The sequence below is a fragment of the Aspergillus brasiliensis genome (assembly GCF_001889945.1).
Source record: "Aspergillus brasiliensis CBS 101740 unplaced genomic scaffold ASPBRscaffold_1, whole genome shotgun sequence".
NCBI classification, from domain to species: domain Eukaryota; kingdom Fungi; phylum Ascomycota; class Eurotiomycetes; order Eurotiales; family Aspergillaceae; genus Aspergillus; species Aspergillus brasiliensis.
Window position 1 is genome coordinate 352,299 of NW_027137442.1, and position 22,704 is coordinate 375,002.

A 22,704-nucleotide genomic window follows, 5' to 3' on the forward strand; every position below is an offset into this window, starting at 1 on the left:
GTAATATTAGCCTTGGCTTGGGAAAGAAACAGACATTGCTGCTTAAGGCCAGTTGGAAGGGGTTAGCATAATGTCGACTGTCGAGATGTAGAAGAAGCCGACAACGTCCCGAGGCTTCATGAGATGTCTTTGGCAAGCGCCGAGGCCACAACTAACGCTCAATCCATCATTTAACAATTCCGAGTGCCCATTGCGAGGTGCGGGGAAGCGCCAGGCGGATGGATCCCCTCCGGGATGATCCCGGAACAGTCACGAAGCTGGAAGCTTCCCGGACATCCGGGGTAAAAGAGGGAGTCAACCTAGTTAGATGGATAAAAGATAGATATCGGACTTGTGTTAGATTACACCAACGTATATCAGCTGCACTCCTGAGTACTGAACTACTTCTGTTACACCCTTATACCTCAATAAGCATGACAACAATGGGCAAACCAGGCTTCCTTCCCCGTGAAGGTCTCTACATCGATCCGCTAATATCTGGGTTACGGAGAACCATATTTCGTCCGGTCACCACATTGTTGTGGCTGTACCTAACGACAAAAGTCAGCTTTCTGGCCCCATATCAACAACTGGTCCGTATCATTGCAGCAGCCAATTTCCTGCTGGGGCTTAACGATTGGTTGAGTGCCAAGTGCCTGAACAACTGGGTGACAGATGATACCTGGGACTGGAACAAGGAGCTGGTCGTGGTGACTGGAGGAAGCGGCGGTATTGGAGCAGGAGTCGCTCAGCGTCTGGCTGCATTGGGCGCACGCGTTGTCGTGTTGGATATCATCCCGTTGACCTACAAGCCTGGTTAGTACTTTGAGTAACCTTTGGCCTGGAGCCTTTGTTCTCGCCAGAACTTCTGTATTGAATCCACAACGCAGACAACAAACGCATCCTGTACCAGAAATGCGATCTTAGCGATGAGAAAGAGATTGCAAGTATCTGCGAAAAGATCAGAAGAGATATCGGTGACCCATCTGTGTTAGGCTAGTGAACCCTAAGCGTCATCGATAACCGCCTACTTAGCTGACAGGTTCACAGTCAACAATGCAGGTCTATCGCGTGGGCGGACCGTAGTCGAGGGTACCTACAGCGACAACAGTATAACCCTGAAAACAAACTTACTGGCACCGTTCCTTCTATCAAAGGAATTTCTCCCGGCTATGGTCCGACGAAACCATGGACATATTTTCAATGTGGCCTCAATGAGCGCTTATATCCCGCCGCCAGGACTTGCTGATTACGCGGCATCAAAAGCTGGGTTGATTGCATTCCATGAGGTGTGTAACTACAGTGTTGTCTAATTATCTGTTGAGTCTGCAATATACTGAATGCCTCCTGCTTTTGGGTTTAACTAGTGCCTTGCTCAAGAACTCCGAGTCCAGAATGCACCAAAAGTCCGCACCTCGCTTGCCGTGCTGAGCTTCACAAAAACGCCTCTTTTCAAAGGCGAGACGAACCAATCGAGGTTCCTGATGCCTCTTCTTCATGTGGACACTGTGGTAGATGCCATTGTCGATATACTCAACAGTGGCTTGAGCCAGACAATCTACCTTCCAGGTCTCTTTCGCTATTTTGCCGGCTTGGTGAGTAAATTTGCCTCTACTAAGTTGACATAGAATAATGACTGAAGTGATGCAGCGAGGAGCTCCGGATTGGGTTCAGCAATTGATCCGAAGCGGTACCAAATCCTTGAGGGTGGACTTTAAAGGGCGACAGGTGATTGATCCGCAGACTGGAAGGCTTGTTCAGTAGTTTGGGATTTGTGGCAGGTCTATACTTCGCTGTGCTCCTGGACATGCCATTGCATCCTATGAACTATTTTACATAGATTTAGGTTATGGCGTTGTGATAAATGGTGACATCAGATCGATGCATGAACGACTGACACTATATGTTTCTGTGCAACTTGCCTACCAATAAGCTACCGAACCCATTGCAAGGTCAAAGAACTTTATAGAGTCTAAAAAGTTCCGTAAACTACTAATGATTGGAGATTAAGTAAATACATCAGCCGAAACGTTTGGAAATCCTCTACTTGAAGAAGCAACTCGAATCCTGCCCAATTGATTTCATACATAACTTCTCCACAAACCCTAATACTAGAAGATAATCTTGATTTTGGATCTGCTTCCAATCAAGACTACTTTCCTTCGAATAATCAAGATTCAGTCAAACTTTCCATATAATGGAATAATTGCTAACAAGCTTTTCTACTATCTTTATAAGATATAATAATAGCAGATGTCTTGTGTTATATATTCTTCATTGACTGGCGATTTTTGTTATTTTATTTTATTTTATTTATTTATTTATTTATTTATTTATTTTTTTTTTGGTAAAATGTCAATATGGGATATTTTCTATATCAATGAAGACAAACTATATGTCACCGGACAATCAGGAGATTCATGTGACTTGATAATATGACCTGTTACTATAACTGTGACTCGAGCGAGTTCGTTATGTAATGTGACTAAATGAGTCTTGAGGTTCCGTTAACAGTAGGCGGTAGGAAACGGGATGAGGCAAATTGTGGCTACACCCTTCGACAGCTTGGGACCGTGGCCGCCTTTTCAACTTGCTGAGGATACAATGTCTAGTTGTGAGTCCTCTCCTGTCCTTTCCACACATTGCTGATAATGTGATCCTAAATATGCTGCTGTAGAGGTGTGTCTATCTATTATACGCCGCAGATTCGTGTTGTCTTTCACCAATAGAGTTTTCTCAGGGCACTGCACGTATCATGACAACAGAAAATTACCATTTCTGAGAATTTCTATTGGCAGCATACCGTGTTGATGTATCCTTATATCAACTAAGGGTTCACTGCTTTGTGGGCGGAAATTGTCACCAGTTGCGAATAAAGGGCCCAACCGTATAACACTATTACACTCCTAATCTACCTTCTCTCATCGCGGTATGTTGCACCCTACTCGCAAGCGGCAGAAAGTTGCATTAGCCTGTGAACCATGTCGCGCTCGCAAGGTCAAGTGTGACGGCAAGAGACCCGGTAAGACACCATCGCTACCAGGAAACCTGAAAGTTATCTGATCATCAACTCCCTGTACAGTTTGCAATGTTTGTCAGCAGAAATCGCTCTCTTCTGAGTGCAGTTACACTCAGAGCGCGCCCGTAGCACAAAGAACTCGTAAACTGCAAGCACCCAGACCACGACTGGTGCCTAAACATGCTGCTGACATTCCGACAAAGTCAGCCGCACAAAGTACCGCCCAAGTCTCTTCAAACGTACGCAGTATTTTGCCACAGAAATCGCCAAATGGACAACGACATAGTGCGAGCATGTCACCTGCCCGGGGCGAGGCTGTATCGTATGCTGTATCTCATTATGCTGACTCGATGAACGGTGTTATGGGAGATCCTCAACAAACGCACGAAGCCTTCGGGAGTAGCAGTGCCGGGACGTTCTTGCACGAAGTCAAAGCCGCCATCGATGCCAGGCTAAAAGTACCTGCCCCCAGTACTAGCAAAACCGGTGCTCTGCGGCGAGGCCTGTACGCAGGCTTACTGGCTACCGATGCAAGTGACGAGGATCCAGATCTCTATCGGCTTCCTCCCCAGGAGATGAGTACGAGTCTGATGGATGCGTACTGGGCTCAGAACTGGATTCTGTACCCCTTCGTCAACCGAGCTCAGATCGAATCAGCTTATAGTGCTCTATGGACTGTACCAAGAATGCGCTGTCGTGGAACTGTGATGTGTTTGATCCATCTATGCATGGCACTGGGGTGTCTCTACTGCGAACAGATACCCCCTCAACAGCGGAGTTCGATGGGTGATGATATTTTCGCCCGTGCGGAACAGCTCCATCTGCTTACCAAGAAGTCCCCGTCTTTGGAATCAGTGCAATGTCTTTCTCTCATGTCTGTCTATTTGCAAAGTACAGCCAAGGTCTATCAGTGTTGGATGATGGCTGGTGAGGCGATCCGGATGGCGCAGAGCATCGGGTTGCATGAGGCCCGTTCTACCGCGGAGATAGGCTCAATCAGCGAGCGCGAGTATATGAGGAGAACATGGCATGGATGTGTGTGGCTTGATCGGTAATGGGATATGTCTCGGTTCTTACGTTACTAATACTGTGTATAGATGGCTGACCAGCATGGGTTTCGTTTAGTGTTATTTCTGTTACCCTTGGTCGTCCGAGCATGATTCCCAGAGCGCTTCCCAATCCTGCTCCACTACCTTCGATGATTGATGATCAGTTTTTCGAAGTACAGACCGAAGGCTCCGCCATGCGACCCGACGGGCGACCCTGTAACATGTCCTTTGCAGTCAAAACATTGGAGCTGTACGAAATTATGAACGATGTTCTCGTTGATCTCTACATGGATGCGAGCCAAACAAGTCAATTTCAAGGAAGGTTATCGAGAACCATGGAAATAGACAGCAAATTGCAAGATTGGCAATCTTCGCTCTCAGGTCACTTGCGTTGGCCTTTGGCAACGAGAGAGAATTCAGTTATCGTCAGACAAGCCCTAATGATGAGGATAAGGTTTGTACCCCCTTTGTACTCCCAGACAACTGTCTAACAAATGAAGGTATATACACGTAAGAATACTACTGCTTCGTCCATTACTAGGACATCGCTGCCTCCATGGGATGGTAACAATGGGTCCGAAAGCGTTCGACGTCAGTTTGACCGAGGTCATGCTACGCGAGTGTACAACATTATGCTCCGAACTGGCATACGAGTTGATCGATCTATTCAATGGCAATCTTGATTTCGAAACGCTAACTGGACCACTGCCGGCTTGGTGGTATTCCGTTCTATGTAAGCCTTCATTTCTTGTCCACCTTTGACCCCAACTAATAGACGTCTGACAACAGATATCTTTACCGCTGCGACCGTGATCGTGGCCAAGTGTATACCCCACATTGACAGCAACGATGAAGCCACTCTCAATGAGCGGGCACGATCACGTCAGGCGTGGCAGACAGCACTTCGTATCTTGCGAATATACAGCAAAGTCAGCAACGCTGCGGAACGCTGTGTTAATGCCCTCGAGAGCATAGCCGCGAAGATATTCTGTGATCGCCATCCCCCTATGCCGGATAACCTGGGGGAAGAGCTTAGAGAAGATGAACAGCCGAGTGATCTTCACTTGTCGGGCTGGTATCCCGAGGAGACATTCTTGACGGACTTTCCGTTTGATTTGTATGATATGACTTGGTTGAATACCATGTCGGGTAACTCATGACATGAGTACGGTCATATCCTGTATTTCTAGAGCATATTTCCCTACTATGATAAAGTCGTCACTTGTTTTTGCCATTTACAGTAAGCGTTGCAAATGTCGACTGAGGAGTTACGTGCTCCGCTCCACCAAAATATGCATCTTATCATTAGTTATATAACTCAACATAAGACGGAAAATATAATCTCAACTGAGTTAGTAAGATATGAACATATCCAGAGACCAATGAAGTCAGTAATTTGAATAAAAGGTAACGCCCTTGGGTTGGCACGGTTGAAAATCTGGCTGCTCGAGCCGCGTACGTACAGCCAGACGGTAGAAATTTGAATACAACGCCCAAAATTGCAATATCAATTGAATGTATGACGAATGAGAATTTGATCCGCAATTGGGGATCGCTATTAGTCTAGTGGACTTACATCTCCACAGGAAGGTGGAGCTTGATCAAATTGTAGATGACGACTACACAATCGTCCAATCGGAACGCCGTTTCGGACCAGCCGTTGATTGGTTAATAACCTTGCGCCGCCATAGAATACTTCGTAGGAGTCTACGGAGTAGCAGTCCAAGATCTTTTCCGGAGCCCTTGATATTTGCAGTAGATCAAAATGGTTAGGCTTAGGCTAGCCTGGGGAGCATATCGGCCGAGTAAAGTTGAATGAGATTTTCAGTCTAGCGGATGAGTCAACCGTAGAGATGTTAGTTATTATAAGACGTAGATTTGCACAGGGCACAGATATGCATTTACTTAGTGTTTAAGTTGGAGAGCATTCCCTTCAAGTCTTATCCATGCAGTCGATACGACAGTATAGGCGAATTGATCGCGCCGTTCAAGGCCGACTCAAGCGTGCTGCAGAACTGAGCAAGACAGCCCAGGCGGACAGCAATGTCTCGGTTGAATTGTCGGCGCTACCAGGTGAGTGTACTTTGCTGATCATTCTATTCCTGCTTTCATACCTATAACTGACGTTGATTTCCATTTCCCAGGGAATAATCAGGATACTACTATCATCCCCGTACAATGGGATGATGATGACTCCTACCTCAACCCCCGGCAATACAGTGTGCCTCGCAAAGCAGCCATGACATTTCTAGTCGCCATCATCGCTGTTGCGGTCACCGCATCTTCTGCCATTGACGCCGCCGGTGCGCAAGAATACAAAGAATACTTTGGAGTGTCTAGCATCGTCGCATCTCTACCCACAGGTACGCTCCTACCCACATCGCCTGAATCGCCTAAACTAATCCAACTCCCAGCCCTCTTTCTAATCGGCTTTGCCTTGGGATCCCTAATCTCTGGGCCCTTTTCCGAAACCTTCGGCCGCAGCATAGTCTATATCATGACACTCATATTATTCCTCATCTTCATCATGGCCTCGGCACTGGCACCAGACGTGCCCAGCCATATTGTCTTCCGCTTCCTCGCAGGCCTCTTCGCAGCAACACCTCTAACCTGCGCCGGCGGCACGGTATCAGACCTCTGGAATCCCCTTGAGAAAACATACGGCTTCCCAATCTATGCGATCACCGCATTCACCGGACCAATGGTCGGCCAGGTCATTGGAGCTACATCCCAAGCTCGCTCGGATGGCGCTGGCTGGAATGGATCATGCTTATAACCGGAGGGCTGGTACTCGTGCTCGTCATCTTCATACAGCAAGAAACGTACACCGACCTCTTACTACAATGGAAGGCAGAGATTCTGCGTAAGCGAACCGGAGACCCTCGCTACAAAGGGCCGATGGAGCTGCGTTCCCTAACCCTGGGCCAGAGATTGGCCATCGCAGTGTCACGTCCATTTGCGTGGGGAGTCACTGAACCGATCATCATCTTCATGTCTTTGTACTTGACGGTAGTGTATGCCATCCTTTTTCTCTTTCTGGATGGGTATCCCTTCATCTTCACCGATATCTACCACTTTTCCGAGGGACTCACCAATATTGTCTGGGTGGCAATGGTTATAGGCACATTGTCTACAGCCCTCCAAGTTCCTATTATATGGTCCTGGACCAAGCGTGAGTTTCAGAATACAGGCCACATCCGACCGGAAACCCGACTCTGGTCCGCCATGTTGGGAGGTGCAATCTCTATTCCAGTCAGTCTATTCTGGCTCGCTTGGACAAGCTCGGTTAGTATCATCTCCATGAAACCATGTCGCATATACCACTTCGTAAGAAGCTGACGATCCCTAAGGCAAAAATCAGCGTCTGGTCCCCTATTTGTGCGACTGTGCTCTTTGGCTTCGGCATCACAACAGTCTTCATCAGCGCACATATGTACGTGATCGATGCTTATGAGAAATACTCTGCCTCGGCTCTCGCCATGCTCGTGCTATCCCGGTATCTTGTGGCTGGAGGAATGACGATTGCGGGAGACTCGATTTATTCGAGTTTCGGTGTGCGTTATACGCTCACAACACTGGGGTCGATTAGTGTGGTTATGGCGCTGATACCGTACGTGTTTTATAAATATGGACATGTGATTCGGAAGGGCAGTGCGTATGCGATAGTACATAAATAATAAGTAGCATGACAGGTTGGCACGTTTTATAACTATTAACATGTGACTAGACAGCAGGGAAGTGCACTAATAAGGATGAGATAACATGGCAAAGCCAATATAACTAATTCCTAAGCTCTTAATTACCATTCTTCCCGTCTGTATGTTGTTGCTTGCGTAATTGTATAAAAACTGAGCTAACTCAGCGACATAGAAGCGGGGATTCAAACACTCTCCCTCGACTTAAGCCAATGCAAAACATCATCCACATTCCTATCCGGAGGAAAAACAGGATACTAATGATGAATAACCTTCCCCCCCTCAATAGCCAAGGTAATCCTTTTCGACAACGTCCTCCCTTCCCATTCAAACGTCGGTAAGCGTAGAGCTTGAATAAACTCCAGCTTGTCGTCACTCAGCAAAGAGTAAGCCAGATGAAGTCTATCATGCGCCTCTTTCTGGTAGTCGGTACTTTGCGTGCTAAGTCCAAAGACCTGCGTCACACCCAGTTGTTTCAGGCTCGGAAGATTGTCTCGAAACGAGCAAGCCTGGGGACTGCAACCTCTGGCACCGGGAATGCTGTTCCACGATTCCGGAATGTCTTCATGAGCGGTGGCGGTTCGAGGATACAGGAAGACAATAGTTAATCCCGGCAACTCTGAGAGAGATACGACACTTTGATCAGTCGCCTTCAGAGAGACCGAGGGAACAGCGGGATGTGTGTAAAGATGGTCGCAGGCTCCGTCATCCTCTGGCACTGGAAGATTAGGCGGAGTGACATCTCTGTTGAAAGTTAGTACTTATAGGTATCATATTTGGAGTGATGAACTCACTGTCCACTTTGTTCATAAATTGAATGGATATCGTTGCAATGAAGGAGGTTGCGAGGTGACGTCTTGCTGCTTATATGACGAAGTCTTGTCATGTGATCTTGTTAGGTCTTCGTGTCTTCCAACTTCCCAGCATATCAATCGCCTCTCGGCCGAATTTTATCTTCGGCCGTGTCAAAGGAAAATATTCCTGCATAATAAGCGTCACAGGTCGATCGCTAACAAGCCTACAATTGGAATCCAAAAAGTAGTCGACCTACTGGAAGTGGGTCTTGATCATGACGCATCGGCTGTAATGTTACACAGAACCCTACTGCGTGTATTGGGGCGTAAATTTGCAAAGCGGCTATAGGAGAGAAACTTAGGGGAGTTACCATATCTTACTTGATAAACAATCATATCATATCAACCACTCTAAATAATCAGCCTTGGAACATGGCGTGGTTATAGCTGATAGGATTAGTCTTGCCTCGTGATATTCATACCTGCTTTGTGAACTCAGTTGGAATTGTTAGTATCTTAATATAGTTTCCCAAGTAAGGGTAAGGATAGTACTACCATAGTATTGGATGGAACTTTTATATAACTATATAATATTACTTGGATCCAGATACTAAGTAGGGAGATTACTCAAGCCGCCAAAATCGGAATGATGGCATATATTTGAGGAAGAAGGGGCAGTGAATAGTATACTAGGGAATCATTTTCATGTGGTTATTATTGGAGGTAACTAGAGATTTCGATCGTTGACTTTTGGAGGGCAAACTAGTACGCTATACTGAGAAGTTTTATGGTATCAGCGACATGTGCGGCATCCGATCTAGGCTGATTACATAGTCTCTATCATAACTTTAGCGCCTGATCATATCATTTTCACTTATAATTCATTATAAAGTAGTAAGTTTACTTTTTGGTTGCTCTCCTAGCTTGCCTTTAAAAGGGCCCCTAACTGGTATCTTGATTATGAGTTTTCAGTGTTGAAGCCGTTGGCAGGGATCCCCGTGGAAGAGACTGTTCGCGAGGCAATGGCGGGGCTGGGTGATGTCGCTCCGACAAACTAACAGTAGTATCCATTGATACAACAGCAATTATAACGGTGAGTTATAGTCTCTCCGTTCCCCCGGGGCAGTCTATCTGGTAAGAAGTTGCTCCGATATGAGTGTAGACGTAGTCCCTGGGCGGCATACACCAATACACGGCCTTTTAACCCTACATCCATAGGGAAAAGAAGGCTTTGGACCCTTCCATGTAACCTAATCCCAGTGTGGGCATCATATAGGGGCATGAATAGTACCCAAAGGTCACGGGAGGGAAAGAAGACTACTTTTCACTTGCCTATTCCACTACACCCTATGTATATATACCGTACTGCAGATAGCGATCTAGTAAGGATGGAGACAATTTATAAGTATAAATTGCATTCTTGTAACCTTAAATTTCTTTACAATAGATTTCATACATTGAGTAAATCTTCTCTCCGTTATATTATCCTCTATTGTGAGACATTTCCTCTCAGAGTTCTCAGTTATATCATTGTTTTTTTTTGTATCTGTTAATTATAGCCTTGGGCAGTTGTGGCTGGTGCGGGATAATTAGTCACATGAGTCAGCTGCAAACTTATGGGAGGCTGGGGGCCTGACAGGCGGATATTGGCGACGGTACTACGTGCATACCACCGAGATTCTTGTTCCATCTGATCGTGTAAATGGTTAACGCGATCAAAGGGAATAAAGACTCGTGCCAATCTTGCTGCTTTGCCTAAGAAGGTATTTCAACTACAGAACTGCCCCGATGGATCCTATTCAGTCCAATGGTCATCAGGCTCGCCGCATACGCCAGAACCCGGTATCCTGTCGCTTGTGCCGGCAAAAGAAGCTCAAGTGTAACCGCCAACAACCTTGTTCCAACTGCTCCGCCCGTGGCGTCGGCTGTGAATATTTTGCACGAACCCTTGGTTCCACATCCACGGACCGCACGGACCGAAGACAAGCTTTACCCGCAGCAGCGGAAAGCGCGAGGTTCCAAGCTCGCCTGGAAAGGCTCGAGGAGGCGGTTTTTGGCAAGCAAGACGGCGGACACACAGTTCCTACTGCTACCACGGTTCTACCATCTTTCGCTTTCAACGAGGAGCATGAAGTGACATCGAGATTGCTTGAAGGCATCGGCACGTTTGAGAACCCAATTGTGAGATTATCTACAGCTGTGTTAAGACCGCCTATGCCTACTGTGCTGACCCTGTGTCTAACCCGATCGCCAGCTTAGAGCGAGTGTAGTCAGCATACCGTCTAGAGTTGGACCGATTCGCCAGTTACTCGAGAATGTGTCGGCCACGCGGAATGAGGCAGCACCTTGGCCACCCAGTGTTCAGCTGCCTACCAAAGATGAGGCCATGAATCTGTCCCAATATTTTCTGGACAATGTCCAGTACCTTCATCCTGTCTTCGAGCCTCATTCTCTGCATTATGTGATCGACGCTGTGTATACGCACCCGCATACACCCGGGCAGAGTAAAGTGGCGGATATCGCGCTGCTGCTCAGCATACTTGCGAGTGCCAGCCATCTGTGGAGACCCCAGAGAAGCAACTGTCTAGTCTTCTCATCGGAGAAAGAAGCTGCTTCCATGTCCTTGGTCTGGAGAAATGCAGCGCTGGATATTTTGGAGTTCTCAAAGCGAACGGCTGCTGCCTCGATGGAAGATCTCCAGGCCACGATTGTCATCTCCTACGTTATCTACAATTCCGAAGGGTTCTCTCCCATGTTCCGCTCACTTCATAGCAACATGATTATGATGGCTCGAGATCTTTCTTTGCACAAGACGGATAGTCCCCGAAGAAAAGGAGAGACAAATCCACCGCCAAGTCAGATTGAAGTTGACGTAAAGAGAAGAATATGGTGGCACATTGCCGCCACAGATTGGTAAGGTGCTGTCGTTAGTTACTAATCAGCTTCTCTGCTAATATCGAAGCGCGAGAAAGGTTACTGGCATTCACTCCCGGCCCACAGGAGGGCACCTATTCTATACAGCTATCACAGATGCATGTAAATCAGCCGCAGTATCCGGAAAGTCGTGACAACGACGCTGGGGATGTTTTATCGCTTTCTACCTCCTACTTCCTTCAGCGGGTTCGGCTAGCAGAGATCTGTCGCGCAGTGGTTGACTCCTTGTCCCCCTTTGAAATGATTGAGAATGCAAACTACGAGCAGATTATCTTCTTGGACGGCAAATTCGAGGACTTGATCAGGAGTCTCCCGGCCTTTTTCCGGCTAGGTGAGGGGAGCGGACACTTGTATAACGCGCCCCAGCTTACCCTCCAGCGCTATCTGATCCACCTTGGAATCTATACCAGACGCAGCAGACTTCACCAACCCTTCATGGTATGGGGGTTCACCGATCCCAAATATACGTTTTCGCGAAATGCTTGCCTAAGCTCCTCCCGTGCGGTTCTGCAGATTTGCTACACGCTGGAGGAAAAGAAGGATGATCTAGAGTTGATCCCTGCCAGGCTTGCAACCGTGGTGCACCACGTGTTCATGGCCACTGTTATGCTGGTGATGGACCTCTGCTCCAACAAAGTCGAAGGTTTCGAAGAACAGCGGCAAACCGAAGTTACCAGAGCATGTAGGATGCTCGACAGCTTGAAACACGACTCTGCCATGGCCGCGAAACTGGCGCAACCCCTCATGGAAATCCTGCAGAAACATAAAGAAAGGATACAACAGAGCCAATCGTCCACTCAGCCGCTCAGGGTGTCAGTACCGCCTTCTGACAGCAGAGTCAGTCAAGTATCCCCGGATCTGTCCACCGATTTCCATAGATATATGTCTAATACTACCGGCCAACATACTTCAGCAACAACTGCCAGTGGTGGTTCCCAGCCAGCAGCCCGAACGGAACACGAACAGCAACAGTCATACGTCGACGACTGGGAATTCGATGCCATGATGCAGCAATACATTGATTTAGGCCAGAACATCGATGGGCCTTCTTGGGGTTCTCTTTTCGATGATCTGGATTCTCACCATAGGACGGATGCCGGAGGCGCTGCTTTTTACGGCTAGTTGGGAAGGTTCTTTGCAAAGCGATGTATCAATATCAAAGCAAAGAGATAAATCCCAGTTGGTGGGTTATAGCAATCGGATCCCAAGTCCTGTGATATACTGGTAAGAAGTAATCATTGTTCTATTGTTGTTGCGTCTTTCGCTATCCTCAATCTCTCCTGTCAGTCAACCGAAGGGTTTTCTTGTTTTGTACTTCATAAAAGAGCGAAGATTCTAGATGAAAGGCGAGACTTCCATTCAAGCCAAAAAGACATCGATTCTATCATTGAAGAAACGTGATCTCTATGTCTAAGTCACTATCTACAGTTCCCAACGCATAAGCAGTAATACCTGCTTCTATAGCTATTCAGTGAATCCGTTCCAGAGGGGCCGAAATCGGCAGCGTGTCCTTTGCTGTGGATACCAATTCTGCAATTCGGCCCTTGGTCTCCGTGAACGCATGCTGCCAGGCAAACATGTGCAATGAGTCACCTGCAGTACCCATCGCATCTGCCTCTTGATCGGAAATGCTCCACTGCTCTGCTAATCCCGGGAAGACTAGTTCCATCTGCTCTGCGACCTCTTCTCGCTCATCGGCGATCTCAATACTATCTTTCAACCCATCCAGATCAAAGGTATAGTGTTTGTGTCTCGCAAAAAAGGACAGTGTTAATCGATCGTGGTCGTGAACCAGAAATTTGGAAATGTGGGCTTCGTTGTCGTCGCAGTCGTCCTCCTCATGGTGCTGGCGAGTCCTTGAGGCCGTCATGTAATCCGCATAGGAGCCGTCGATGCTGTTTCCCATGATGATGACGTGCGGAAGATGTTGATCTCCATGCTGCTGAAGCCACTCCTTGCTGGTTCTTTCAATCTTCCATGTCACTTTCTGCTTGAGAGGTAGACGCTGTGGTGGGAATCCGTCTGTGTCCGTTGCATTCGTGCTTTCGAGCCGGAGCGTGGCGAAGAAAAAGTTGTAGTGGTAACCTGAAAGTCATCAGTTTTTTTCAGGTCCCCCTCCCTCTTGAATTAATGTTTGTTGGTCATATTTTACCGCTATCACAGAAATGCCGATCAACCAGAATCAAAGAATCGCCGTCTTTCCCCCAGAGCTCTCTCATGACCAAATAACCGACATACGTCGGGATGCAGGTTAGGTTTGTCGAAGAGGTTCTGATGGTACGCATCATCAAACTATAAGAATAGCAATTTTCCTTTTAGGCTTTCCTGTCAAGAAATGGGGGTTTATAATCGGGAGGCTAACCTATCAATTCCTGGTGAGGCTGATGATGTCTTTGCAAGATCATACAGCCATGCACAACTCAATTTCGATATCCAGCTCTGCAAGAGCCCAATCTCCAGCTCAATTCGACGCGTGGATTTGGAATACTTGTAATTGCACAGACTATAGTCCCACACATCACTCACCATTTCGTCACCTGCGCGGATCGCCGCTTCCAGGTCGATGCGCGCTCCCACGACATGCTGGAACCGACGGAAGGACTTGTACTTGGACAGAACAAAGCAGTATGTGAGAAATCGAACAATCGTCCATGCGTCTCGTGGATTCCATTCAATCCCATCCACTGCTTCGTTGGATGATGATGATGCTGTGGATGCACACGACGGTGGGATCCGTTCCGCGGATGGCTTCACGTCGATATCATCCACAATCACCAGATTCTTGTCTTCGTGGAGAGAAATCGAGCTGTCCAGTATTACTGCTGGGTCATTGCAGATTTGCCACAAGGCATTATTCTCCTGGCACTTGGTGGCCATTTGCTCCCGCTCTCTCTTCTCCTCGATCAAATCCCAGCCGTGTAGACAGCCATCATGCGTGCATGGCTTTTCCGCTGGAGACATTGGATACATGACGGAGATAGAACTTAGGATTTCCTCTTCATCCCATCCCAGGTGGCGAAGTAACCCGTCTGGAGTATCCTTCTTGGGACCGATCCCCAGCTTCTCCGGGTGAATGCGCTCAATCGTAAGCTTGGCGAGCATCTCCCGTGCTCCATCGCGCACGTTGGTGAGCCGTTCAATGTAGATATCTAGCCAAGACGATTCCTTGCCATTGCTCCCTAAGGCCCATTGTCTATGCTTTTTGGTCAAGTCGAGGAGCATTCCAGCGCGCAGCTGGCAGGCTGTGTCACCGACGTGTGCATCAAACGCGGCGAACCCAGCATTATCAACAAATGCATCCTCGGAAAGTATTAGACGACGATAAAGCGTCAAGGCGTCGATGGCATCGGAAGATGCGCGAACTATGTCCGTGTACATTGTTCCATAATAATTTCGCGGTCGGAGGCCTTGGGGTGCCGCTGTTGTAGGAAAGAGAAAATATGCCATTTCTCTTTTTGAAAAAAAGACGTTGTGTTCCGAAGAGTTCTCGAGATAGAATTACTTAGATGAGTGGTTTTGACTGGCTCTATATCGAACCTCGTGCTGGGACTTCTGCCTCGATATACAGACGGATAGACTCAGCTGTGGCTTACTACCTTTCCTTGGGATATTCGTATGGAGCAACTTGTCATCCTCGCCGTTGTCACCAATGAGGCTCATTACACAAGACACGCACGTAATAACTATCAAGGCTGACAGGATCCTCGGGGCCTGAGTATACCAGTTTAGGGTGTAAGAAATGTGTGCGGAACTTTTCGGAACTTTTCGGTGGTTTATGCACACTCCGACTGCACTCGCATTGAGGGAGCCATCAAAGTCTTACCCCACGGGTAAACATCCCTATGAATCTCGGAAAGAACTATTTTCTTAGTGGAGACATGTACAAATGTGTCGTCAGCCCTTAAAGTCTTTACGCGCGTCTTCTTGATGACGAATTTCCATAGCACTGCTGTGTGTATACGGAGAAATTCGGAGGTTAGGGTAGCGTGAGTTTGCCTCAACGAGGAGTATGAGAATATTCCTTGAGTGAAACCTTCTTTTTCTCTCTCAGTAGTAGATTCATCTCGCTAGGGGAGACACAGAATTCCGCTGTATATATTAGACGTTCGGACTCACTTGGGTTATGAACGCTTTACAGCGCCTCATTCACTTAAAGTTTCTCCTTGCAGAAGTTTCTCATAAGAGACTCCAGAGAATGCATTCTATGTTTGGCACAACAGTTCTTTTTGTACTGCTCGCTATTTACGCAAGATACTTTAGAAACGTAAGCCACCCACTGCCCCTTGATGAAGCGAGCGGGCACTGACTCGCGTCATTACAGAACAGCAGTGACTTCAAAGACACTCGAGGCCTCAAAATCAAGGAACTGAAAAAGGATACTCGATATCGAAGGTTCTCGCATGGGTAGGTAATGAACGACATAAAAGTCCGGTTTGAGTTTGGACGCTAAGGAACACATCATGCAGACTTGAACTGTCCCAGGAAGGCCGCGAACTCGCGGGCGACGAGCCATACTTAATAAGAAATGGATGGTGGACTCGCGAGCTAGTCATCACACACCCGGATCACTTGCGAGAGTTCTATCGAAAGGATGCAAAAGGTGTTTCTTACTTGCTTCCTACCCAGGGGAATATCTCCTTCTTGAAAACCCCATTCTAATCGCTATTTTACTCAGACCACAAGAAGCCAATCAACATGAATCTGGGTGACTATTTCGGACGGTGAGTATATCCACCTTAGTGTCGAGAAACCCTTTTAGATGTGGGCAACGGCGCTGACAACTCTCCCATCTTGACAAGTCTTCTCGGCCAATGCTTGGGCCTTCAAGGAGGGCAAAAATGGGCCGTGATGCGTGCTCACTTCGAGCCCGAATTCTCCCATCTGGCAAGTGTGCACATGGCAGATACATTCGCTGCGGAGATTGAGAAGTGGGCCCTTGAGCTGTCCAAGGGTCATGGTCTACATCAGCACGAGGCCACGATGGGATCGTTTCACCGTAATCCCACGGAAGCCTGCAGGTATCTCCCTTTTCGCTTGACAGCGTTAACTGTATATGGTGACGCACTCGACGCGGAGGTGGGCAGATCCCAACTCAGGAGATGAAAGTTGATGCAGCTTGCTGACTCACACTATTAGACATACCAAGCTCTTGTTCATTTAAATGATCTCCACGAACAGGTGATGCTTGATGCTTTCTTTGGCAGATTCACCGTCTCGGGAATTTTCAATATATTTCCCACCCAGTCGAGACGTCGTCTCGACAGATTCAAAGCAACGTGGGAGAAGCTTAACCTTGATCTTGTTGCGAAAGCAAGAACGGTATGGAAGCAATGGAGCCCTAGTATCTGTTGTCAACAGAAGAAAGAGAATGTGTAGCTCACATCGAAAATATTAGAAGCGTCTTCACTGCCCGGCTGAGCGCATTTACAAAGGTGTTGAATCTGGGAAGATGTCAAAATCGGAGGTATGTTATTCCTACCAAGCATCAACTCCAGCAATGTGTGACTAGACTAGTATTTGATATACACTGCAGTTTTTACAAACCATGGACGAATTGTTATTTACGAATATCGACGTGACCTCGACTGTGATTGCATTTCTGCTCATCAACATCGCGGCCAATCCATCGTTCCAGTCATCCCTGAGGGAGGAAATCGCGGCAAAACAAAGCCAGCCATCTTATAAGCTAATCGATTATGTATTGGAGAAGGATACCCTTCTTCATTATGCCGCAATGGAATCCATTCGCATGAGTCCGGCGCTATGTAAGTTGGACCTTCATTAGTCTTTTCTTTTCTCCTATTTTTATGGGTGGCAAGTAATTCTAACCCACTGGGACGACTCAAAGGGTTCTCCCTACCGGAAAAAACAGCAACCGAAAAGATAATCGGAGGTTACCGAATCCCAGCCCAGACGTCCACAGTCATCGACTGGAAACGCCTCAACACCACCCCGGCCATTTGGGGCTCCGATGGAGAACGCTTTCGCCCCGAGCGGTTCGCTGACATTTCGCCCACAGCGTATCGATACGGCTTGCTGCGCTTTGGGATCGGTCGCGGACGGTGTCTGGGGAAGAACATTGCTGACATGATGCTCAAGATGGTGACCGTGGCCATTGTGCAGCGGTATTCCATGGCTCCTGCTGGTAAGGAGAAGGGTACCAGACAGGATCGATTTACGGTGACGTCGGAGGAGGAGATTGAGTTTACTCCGATTTGCTCTCTATCTACATGTGCATGATTGATATTCTAACTGCCTTGTTGAGTACAATAGATTTCTTGGGTGTTGAACTGAAGAATTGGAGATTATATACTATTATGTCGCATAATGACATATCCTATGCTATTCAGCTCGTAGAAGAGCAGTCAGAACAGATTTCCCGGCCGTACCCCAGAATAGCCAAACATCTCAATCCGCTAATAGCGGTTCTCGGCTGCCTGAGTGTCGTGCCATAAGCAAAGTAAAAGGGTAGCTGAACAGGCAGTTTAGTTGCGGCCAGGTGCGAAAAAATAGAGAAGAAGCGATATATAGCAGCAGAGTAACTCCATGGCGGCTAATTGCTATCGGAACTGAAATATAGATATGGCCGAAAGGTCCAGCTGTATGTCCCAGCGGAGTCCTATCGTACCCATAACACGTAGGGCTGAGAGATCCCCGGGAGTAATATTAGGCTTGTAAGAATAATTTATAGGTTATAAAAAATAGAAGAAACGGTAGCTGCAAAGGAAAATACGAAGCTATAGAAGTATCGCTTGAATTATCACGGAGTACTATCTAGGCTATGTGGTTGGAGGTGACTGAGAGGGGAAGTTCTACTGGAAATACGCGCAGTTTTCTCTACCGGTACAACAAACACCTACTCCGATAGCTGCATATCGCCCCCCGACAGTGATATAACGACCTTGCTATCTGTTGGCTTCTACGTCAGCAGACCTCATTAAAGCATTTAGAAGGGAGACTAACTTTATACAACAGTTGGGGTTGAGGGGGGGAGTGTTTTTTGAATTATGACGTGATATACCTGACGTTCCGTCCCAGGTAAACATTCTAATATCGTTACTGCTTGGTACACCAGTCTAAAGTGAGATGTGCAAAGAAAGGAATGGGAGAGGAAGAGAGGAAGTCAGGCTGAATAGTCTCTTCCCAGGGTCTTTAGCCTTTGACCTTAGAAGAATGAGTCAGCAGGAAGGCAACGAAAGCAGCTTGGAAACATTTGATTTTTGGGCTGGACCAGGACCATCATCGCCGTGCAAATATCGTCCTGTCCACTTTGAACCGTGCCACAAAGATGAGAAGACCGCCCACGACCAGGGATGCCCCGGCATACATTGACAAGGCCAGATAGCCGTAAGATCCGACCAGCTGGCCACTAATGGGGGTGCCGAACAAAGCCCTGCAATTATGTAAACAGATGTAATTTAGCAATCAGGCTATTTAAGACAAGATTAAAGGTGGAAATTGGGAAGCAGAAAACTCACGTCAAAGCAACGGAGCCCATGAGAAACCCTACAGCAGTTCCATGAAGCTCGTGTGGTGCAAGGTGAGCTGCGCAGGCGGATTGCAGACTCATAATAGCCTATGAGCTCGTATTAGTCAAGTTCAATGCTTCGTGCTGTGGTGGGGAGAGGAGATACGTACACCGGATGTAAGTCCATATGCAAGACACCATACAACCAGACCCCCCGTGCTCTTTGCTGCGGTCCAGCAGAGCGCAGTGACTCCAGATAGCAAAGCTGCTGTCCCACACAGATTGAAGTGTCCATAGTGATCGGCCAGAATCCCCGGCAAGACTCTGCCGAAGAGGGATGCGGCGTTGATAATAGAAACTAGGTAGAACGCAAAACTGGTGGGATGGCCTAGGCTCTGCGCGTAGGACGTTGCATAGAAGAATGGACTGAACATGCCCAGGTAGGAAATGGAAAGCCCCGCGCAGAGCACCAAGAAGGTGGTGTTTTTCAGAAGCGAAACTAGACCCTGTTTGTGTGCGTTGGAGTGCTCTTGTAGAGCTTCTTGAGATTCATCACCCTCGTGTCTTCTCTTCCCTTCCTCCTCGGTTAGGATATGATGATGGTGATCATTAGTGGCCTTCTTCGCTGGTGGGGTGACGGTCAAGACCGCGAGAACGAGAAGTGGGAGCATGATGAAGCCGACAATGCGAATTGTCCAGCCAAAGCTCACACCATCCTTGTTGAGGAGCTCGTTCAGCACAATCGGCCAGATCACGCCGCCGGTGGACGATCCTCCCACGGTCACCCCCATGGCTAGGCCTTTGTTTTTGTGGAAATACCGGGAGACAGTGGCGATCGCCGGGCAGAAGAGAAGTGACATACTGGCGCCCAAAAGCACAGCCTGCGCAAGAAAGAATTGATAGTACTGCTGGCAAAGGGAAGTCATGAACACGGCCACAAGCATTGCCAGGCTGCCGGATATAAGAAGCACCTAGGGTCCATCTCCGTTAGCCGTCTCTTTTATCAGGTTGCGCAGGGTACATGAGTAGGGGTTTTGCATACTGTCGGCCCAACACGATCAACCAAAACACCAGTGATAGGAGCACCGGAAAAGAGGGCAAAGGTAGAGAAGGAACCGATCCATGAGATGTCGAAGCTGGAGTAGCTACTGAGTTGGTGTGATTCATAGTAGTCCTGGAAAACACCAAAGGCGTTGATAAATCCAACACTGCAAAAGAAAGTAAAGAAGGCTCCCATTACGGTCAGCCATGCCCGGAATCTACTTGCTTGTTAGTACATCTGTGGGAGTTATAACTGGAAGAAACACTATTCCACTCACGTGTGTTCAGAGCCGCTGGAAGCGGTAGGACTTTGAATTTGGCCCATAGTTAGAAGTTCACCAATTCCTTACACTCGGGATGGCAATGAGCAGAAAGACATATGTAGGTAGATCTTATTGATATTAAATTTATAACAAATGACCTTCTCACTGTATATGAAAAATATGGGTAAGTATGGTATCAATTACAGGGTCCATGGAGGTCACCCGGAGATTCCATGGAAGCTCCGCGGAGGCTAGTTGGGGTCCTCCGGAGAATCCATGGAGCTTCGGATAAGCAGATCGTCAAGCCTCCACAAGTGCGGATCCTTTCCAGCACAGGAAGGTTTCACTCCTTCGTACATGGGGCAGCTGGCAGCTTGGTCAGGCCGCACTACGTTCGACAAAGAGGGCTTAAATCATGCCATTGGACAAAACAACCGCGACTGGAAAGGTAAGACCAATTGATTCATAGAAAACAACAACTACTTCTATATTCCTGCGGTTTATCTGTAGGATATTTCTTCTATAGACCCATCCTTTCACGAAGCAATACCTTGAGATAATGGCCATGCTGTAGTATGCTGCTCAACTCCCTTTGACTGCCATTTCCCAAGATGCGAATCATGTCTTTTTTCAACCCTGCCTTGACCATGTCTAAGTGTCGAGTCAGCCAGCCTCCATGAGAGTTGAGATCCGCCCCGGGCAGCTTCTGCTGCTGCGCATCTTCTAACGAATTGCTTTCTTTCTCACGAGATGAGGTGTCATGGTCATGGTTATGCAGAGGATCAAACGAAACAATATCCTCCACGGCCTGAAACTCGTCCAGAAGCATTTGCACGGTTATATAAATTCTGCTACAGCCTTCAAAAGTACTAGCAGGTGCTAAGAGCTCCCCAGGTTGTAGTTGCTCTGATTCTCCCAGGCCGTGAGATGGCGCATGGTGAGAGGAGGCAGACCCCGGCAATTGCTTCAGGGCATTGTGGATCTGGCTGAACACAACCATGTATAGTTTCGTGAGAGACGCGTAACCGGTCAACATTAGCATAGTGGTAGCCAAGTCCGGCATCTCTGTAGAAATTGACTTGGAATCGACAACTTCTGATGATGCTTGTTGTACGCTAAGAATGTCCATACTTTCCGGGGACACGGGGTATGTCGAAGTGGAGGGTCGAAGTTGCTGTATGTCTTGAACCGACAACTTTGGCCGCCACGAGTGTCTTAGTTCAGCTGCTAGTCTTCGAGTCAATTCCAAGACTGGGCCAACGAAATACCTGTCGGACCTTTCTTCGGCGCCACTGAGGCTCGGAATGCGTGGGTCACATTCCAGTGAAACGGTTCGTTCATAAATCTCAGACACAAGCACTGAGGCGCTCAGAAATTGAGAAGAGGTAGTCCGTTCATTGGTGGCGCCTTGAGGCTCAAAGGATCCTTGTGCCAACAGTGGTGACCTGTAGGCGCTTACGACCGTTGAAGGCAAAGAAGGTATGTCGAAGTCATTTGCGAGCGGATCCGTATGAAAGAAAATCTCCTCGTCCTTGGAGGGGCCGATATGAGTACGCATAATATGATCGTCCACAGACGGTAATCCCACCCCATACATGTATTCTTCAGAGGGTCTCAGCAGAGTTGTGAAATCCATAGAGGAGCAGGGGGGTGGTTCGGATGATAACACAGCACATTCAACCCCCGTCGGTTGCTGCAGGTCCCCTGGTACCTCGAACCTGTGCAACGGTATATGATCCCTGGTGCATTCTCTCTTCGATCTCCGGGTGCCATTGTTACCCTTGCGTGTCTGTGCGCGGCGACTAAAAACGCATTCCAATCTTGCCCGGATGCATCTCTCACATTGCTGGCCCGCAGTCCGTGATTGCTCTGGTGTGGAGATCACGCAGGCTAATTTTTTGGCCCGGCAACGATCGCAAGAGGCTCTGAGAGACTCTTGTATCGGAGAAAGCTGGGATGCCATGACTGTGGTCAGGATCTATCAGGCTCTGAGCAGTCTTACACTACTTAGCCAGGCAAGACGAGCTTATGTATCGATTGCCTTTGATCTAGTTCACTAACTAACTAGTCCTGATGAGGTAAGCTTGATCGCCTAAATAGCTAACTAGTAGTCGACTCCGGTTGACGCTGGTAAATGAGTAAGATGTGATGGGACATACAAGGGCCTGAATCCTTCCAAATCTGCCACTCAAATTGGACTAACTAAGCTAGTACTTTGAACGACCACTTTTTCCTCAAGTCCTTCTTTACATCTAGCTTGTATAGATTTAATGAGGTCTTCTGGAAAGTCTACAGGGACTGCATCCGAAGAAGTCCGTATACGGTGCAATGTCTCGGAGAGCATCACAGGATATGTTAGGCGTGACTGTATGGCATGCAAGTGCGGTCGGCTAATTGTGCGCTACTATATAAAAGCGCCCGGGGAGTTTTGAATCTTTTTGGATTTGAGTATAGTTAAAGCT

At 47.7% G+C, this 22,704-nt stretch overlaps 9 protein-coding genes across 9 annotated transcripts; 5 read left to right on the plus strand and 4 right to left on the minus strand.

Annotated features, from left to right (window-relative positions):
- The first annotated feature begins 365 nt into the window (after positions 1-365).
- Positions 366-1,928, plus strand: ASPBRDRAFT_36059 (uncharacterized protein). Its single transcript, XM_067623426.1, has 5 exons — positions 366-795; positions 870-974; positions 1,030-1,268; positions 1,347-1,574; positions 1,630-1,928. The coding sequence occupies exons 1-5, from the start codon at positions 423-425 to the stop codon at positions 1,741-1,743; spliced, it is 1,059 nt and encodes a 352-aa protein (XP_067484118.1). The 5' UTR covers positions 366-422; the 3' UTR covers positions 1,744-1,928.
- A 662-nt stretch (positions 1,929-2,590) lies between these two features.
- ASPBRDRAFT_201951 (Zn(II)2Cys6 transcription factor) lies at positions 2,591-5,379 on the plus strand. The gene is made up of 5 exons (XM_067621615.1): positions 2,591-3,001; positions 3,062-4,049; positions 4,124-4,501; positions 4,548-4,780; positions 4,837-5,379. The coding sequence occupies exons 1-5, from the start codon at positions 2,911-2,913 to the stop codon at positions 5,205-5,207; spliced, it is 2,061 nt and encodes a 686-aa protein (XP_067484119.1). The 5' UTR covers positions 2,591-2,910; the 3' UTR covers positions 5,208-5,379.
- Positions 5,380-5,993: 614 nt separating this feature from the next.
- On the plus strand, positions 5,994-7,724 carry ASPBRDRAFT_49893 (uncharacterized protein; the record flags this gene model as incomplete). The annotated part of the gene is made up of 5 exons (XM_067626444.1): positions 5,994-6,120; positions 6,192-6,410; positions 6,462-6,760; positions 6,862-7,332; positions 7,398-7,724. 5 exons carry the CDS (start codon positions 5,994-5,996, stop codon positions 7,722-7,724), a joined length of 1,443 nt encoding a protein of 480 aa, XP_067484120.1.
- Positions 7,695-8,628, minus strand: ASPBRDRAFT_60559 (peroxiredoxin; the record flags this gene model as incomplete). The annotated part of the gene is made up of 2 exons (XM_067628250.1): positions 7,695-8,486; positions 8,537-8,628. 2 exons carry the CDS (start codon positions 8,626-8,628, stop codon positions 8,000-8,002), a joined length of 579 nt encoding a protein of 192 aa, XP_067484121.1. The 3' UTR covers positions 7,695-7,999.
- Positions 8,629-10,210: 1,582 nt separating this feature from the next.
- ASPBRDRAFT_201952 (uncharacterized protein) lies at positions 10,211-12,834 on the plus strand. The gene is made up of 3 exons (XM_067621616.1): positions 10,211-10,717; positions 10,791-11,449; positions 11,509-12,834. The coding sequence occupies exons 1-3, from the start codon at positions 10,325-10,327 to the stop codon at positions 12,590-12,592; spliced, it is 2,136 nt and encodes a 711-aa protein (XP_067484122.1). The 5' UTR covers positions 10,211-10,324; the 3' UTR covers positions 12,593-12,834.
- Positions 12,835-12,938: 104 nt separating this feature from the next.
- Positions 12,939-14,848, minus strand: ASPBRDRAFT_60561 (uncharacterized protein; the record flags this gene model as incomplete). Its single annotated transcript, XM_067628251.1, has 3 exons — positions 12,939-13,555; positions 13,623-13,762; positions 13,833-14,848. 3 exons carry the CDS (start codon positions 14,846-14,848, stop codon positions 12,939-12,941), a joined length of 1,773 nt encoding a protein of 590 aa, XP_067484123.1.
- Positions 14,849-16,149: 1,301 nt separating this feature from the next.
- ASPBRDRAFT_201954 (cytochrome P450) lies at positions 16,150-17,710 on the plus strand (the record flags this gene model as incomplete). Its single annotated transcript, XM_067621617.1, has 6 exons — positions 16,150-16,191; positions 16,270-16,546; positions 16,607-16,789; positions 16,866-16,934; positions 17,004-17,235; positions 17,319-17,710. The coding sequence occupies exons 1-6, from the start codon at positions 16,166-16,168 to the stop codon at positions 17,708-17,710; spliced, it is 1,179 nt and encodes a 392-aa protein (XP_067484124.1). The 5' UTR covers positions 16,150-16,165.
- A 999-nt stretch (positions 17,711-18,709) lies between these two features.
- Positions 18,710-20,304, minus strand: ASPBRDRAFT_49895 (putative MFS monocarboxylate transporter; the record flags this gene model as incomplete). Its single annotated transcript, XM_067626445.1, has 5 exons — positions 18,710-18,863; positions 18,949-19,046; positions 19,109-19,909; positions 19,981-20,197; positions 20,258-20,304. 5 exons carry the CDS (start codon positions 20,302-20,304, stop codon positions 18,710-18,712), a joined length of 1,317 nt encoding a protein of 438 aa, XP_067484125.1.
- A 458-nt stretch (positions 20,305-20,762) lies between these two features.
- ASPBRDRAFT_24594 (Zn(II)2Cys6 transcription factor domain-containing protein) lies at positions 20,763-22,205 on the minus strand (the record flags this gene model as incomplete). The annotated part of the gene is made up of 1 exon (XM_067622063.1): positions 20,763-22,205. The coding sequence occupies one exon, from the start codon at positions 22,203-22,205 to the stop codon at positions 20,763-20,765; it is 1,443 nt and encodes a 480-aa protein (XP_067484126.1).
- Between the last annotated feature and the right edge of the window lie 499 nt (positions 22,206-22,704).